Source organism: Physeter macrocephalus, chromosome 6 (genome assembly GCF_002837175.3).
Source record: "Physeter macrocephalus isolate SW-GA chromosome 6, ASM283717v5, whole genome shotgun sequence".
NCBI classification, from domain to species: Eukaryota; Metazoa; Chordata; class Mammalia; order Artiodactyla; family Physeteridae; genus Physeter; species Physeter macrocephalus.
In genome coordinates, this window is record NC_041219.1 from 60,046,969 (window position 1) to 60,049,831 (window position 2,863).

The window sequence follows — 2,863 nt, forward strand, 5'->3', positions numbered from 1 at the left end:
GGATGTGGTGCATCGGCAGGCGGACTCTCAACCACTGTGCCACCAGGGAAACCCTCTTCACTCTTTTTTATCTTACAATTTCTGCTGATTCCCCCACAGGTCCCTGGAATCACTGTCGTTAGTAGTGGTTGGAAAGGCCTTTGTCCTCGGATTCTTAGCAGGGAAAGGGGAGGGCCAGAGGGAGGCGACACTGGCACCAGGTCCACCCTCCAGTCTGCCACCAGCCCTTCAGGTGGCACTTTGTATTCAGGTTAGGAGAGGACTACTCTTCTCCAGTGAATTTCTGCCTTAGGAAAAAAAAAAAGTTTGAGGACTACTGAGTTAATCACCTGAATCGCTTGCTATTTTCTTTTCCGAAGATAGATCCGACTTCTGGGTTAAGAAGAGAAAGTAAATCATTTCTATATCTGAACGTGTGTGAAGCCCTTTTTCTATATCTGAACGTGTGTGAAGCCCTTAGTAGTCGGGACTGACATCGCTTCTCTGGACCTTGATTACGCCTCTTGCCCTTCACCTTATACGTCTCTTCAAATCCCTTAGTCATGCTCTGTTTGTGCTGCTGTTCTAGGAGCAGCCTGCGGCCAAGACCTAAACAACATGACGCCAACGTGGTGAAGGAGGGGTCAGGGTCGGAGGCAGCCAGCCTAGCACCGAAGGCGCCGGGCGAGTGCAATCCAACGAGCGAAGGACGAAAGGCAAGCACGGGGCACCTCTGCACGGGCCAGAGGAATGCCAGGACCCCCATCCCATCTGTTCCCAGACTCCAGATCCCAACAGGCTGAAAAAAGCTGGATTTTCGCCATCTGTATTTGTTTTGGGGCCCAACCAAGAAACTGCGAAGGAGAGGGAAGAAGACATTTTTAGAACATTTTTTTGTTTGAAAAACACCTTTAATGTCACAGTCACCATAAAATAAGAGGTGAAAATTGCTCGTGGTCCCAGTTAACTCTATTCAGGGAAAGGTTACATGGAAGGAGAAAACACCGAAACGGACAGCGTTCCTGCCCACCCCCATCCCGCGGACCACGGGTCGCGGGGGGCGGGCCGGGGGCGGGGCTTCCTGACGTCACAGGACCAACGCGCCGCCGTGTTGTTTTTGTGCTCCCGGGTCTCGGGAAAAGCCTCCGGGAATTCTTCTTTACCTGGCCCTCCCGTGCCTCTGGACCGGGGACCCCGAGACCCCTTCTGAAAGCTCTGCGGAGCCGCATTGCGACGGGGGCTGGCCTTTCTGAAGCGGGTCTGAGACACATTGCGATTAGTTCCGAGGGAATCAAGACGGGAGAGACGCCTTCGTCCGCGAGGGAGGCAGTTCCCGTCCGGGGATCTTAGAAACCCTGCGGTCCATCATGAAGTTCCAGTATAAGGAGGACCATCCCTTTGAGTATCGGAAAAAGGAAGGAGAAAAGATCCGGAAGAAATATCCGGACCGGGTCCCTGTAAGTGTGGAGGGGGAGGGGGAGGGGGGAATGAGGGAGGGCGGCGGAGTCGTGATGGCTGCCAGAGGCACAGAAAGGTGGTCCTTAAAAGTACTTAACCTGGACGCCCTTCACTACGGGGAGAGCCAGTGGAAGGAACGTTCGCACTGCGGACCCTTTAAAACCCGTATCCCCAGGGCCCGTCCCCATCTTTGGAGCTGCCCGCAGTTTTAGAGCGGAGCCTACGTTTGAGTGACTCAGCAGTATTCCGAGGATGTGTGAGCTGGGATGAACTCAAAATGTGGGCCTTTTTGTGCGAGAATGATCAGGTTGGGACTACCCATTTGCTGCCTTTAAGACTGCATGCAAATTGTTCTGGGAATAACAGATGCGGTGGATTTGCTCCCATCAGTTTTCTCCTTAGGTGGGTCTCCGTTAATCAAGTTGACTTTGGCCCTTATAGCCTTGGGTTTGGGAGGGAAATGTTCGGAAGCCAGTGGATCCTTTATTTTTGTCTCTGAGGGTTAGGAAGCGGGGGTGGGGGGATGGGGGGCGCCCCAAGACAGGCCTGGCCCAGAAAACAAGGTCACGTTCTGCGCGCAGCAGCCGGGTTGCCTCATCATTCTTGGCTCCGGGGCGTGTGGGGCTGCAGCCAGCCTTCCTCCGGTATTTATTCTGAACACATTGTACCTGGACACAATAAGGAAGGACTGAGACCTTTTTTCTCTCGGGTTTTTGTACTCTGGCGTATGTAACGTAAAACTAGTGCAGGCAGTGAGGAGGGAAGAAATAGTAAGGTATCTTGCTGCATCCGGGCGCTTTCCCCCTCTCCCCCTCCCCCTCCTCCTCCTCCTGCCTGGTTTTTCTCTACTGTGGGCTACGCAGCCGGATGGGAAGGCAGAAGGCTTGAAAGTGTGGTGGAGGGAACAGTCGCTGAGCTTTGGCGATGGGGGACTAGAGACCCTAAGATTGTGCTCTTTATCTTCGGGCAGGGACATTCGGATAAATATGACAGATAATTTGCAGGTAAAGGAATTGCCATTATCTGATGGTGAAGAGGTACTCTTGAATTCCTGTCCAAACCTTATCTAACTTTGATGTTCTTACAGCTGCCAGAAGCGACCTGGGCCGTATAAACCCCTTGCAGTCCTTTTCCTATAAGGGTAGAGGAGATATTAGGGCTGTTCCATTCCCCAGGAACTACATACAAAAGGGTTTTCAGCTAAAAAGGAGAACTAGCCCTATTACCCACTGACGGATTCGTGACCAATTGCTTTCTTGGTCTGTGGACCTTGCTTGACTGCTTTAAAAGTTTCCCCCAGGGCTTCCCTGGTGGCGCAGTGGTTGAGAGTCCGCCTGCCGATGCAGGGGACGCGGGTTCGTGCCCCGGTCCGGGAGGATCCCACGTGCCGCGGAGCGGGTGGGCCCGTGAGCCGTGGCCGCCGGGC

The 2,863-nt window shown here is 53.5% G+C and overlaps 1 protein-coding gene across 7 annotated transcripts in view; it reads left to right on the forward strand.

The window, feature by feature from the left end:
• Positions 1–1,155: 1,155 nt before the first annotated feature.
• GABARAPL1 (GABA type A receptor associated protein like 1) overlaps positions 1,156–2,863 on the forward strand; it is a 60,681-nt gene continuing 58,973 nt past the window's right edge. For 5 of the 7 annotated variants that reach the window (XM_028491009.2, XM_028491007.2, XM_028491008.2 and 2 more), the window contains exon 1: positions 1,157–1,436. In XM_028491009.2, coding sequence (XP_028346810.1) covers positions 1,347–1,436 — 90 coding nt within the window. In that variant the 5' untranslated portion in view covers positions 1,157–1,346. Of the gene's footprint in view, positions 1,437–2,863 lie in introns of all 7 variants that reach the window. The other 2 variants (XM_028491005.2, XM_007114035.4) reach the window with 1 other exon arrangement.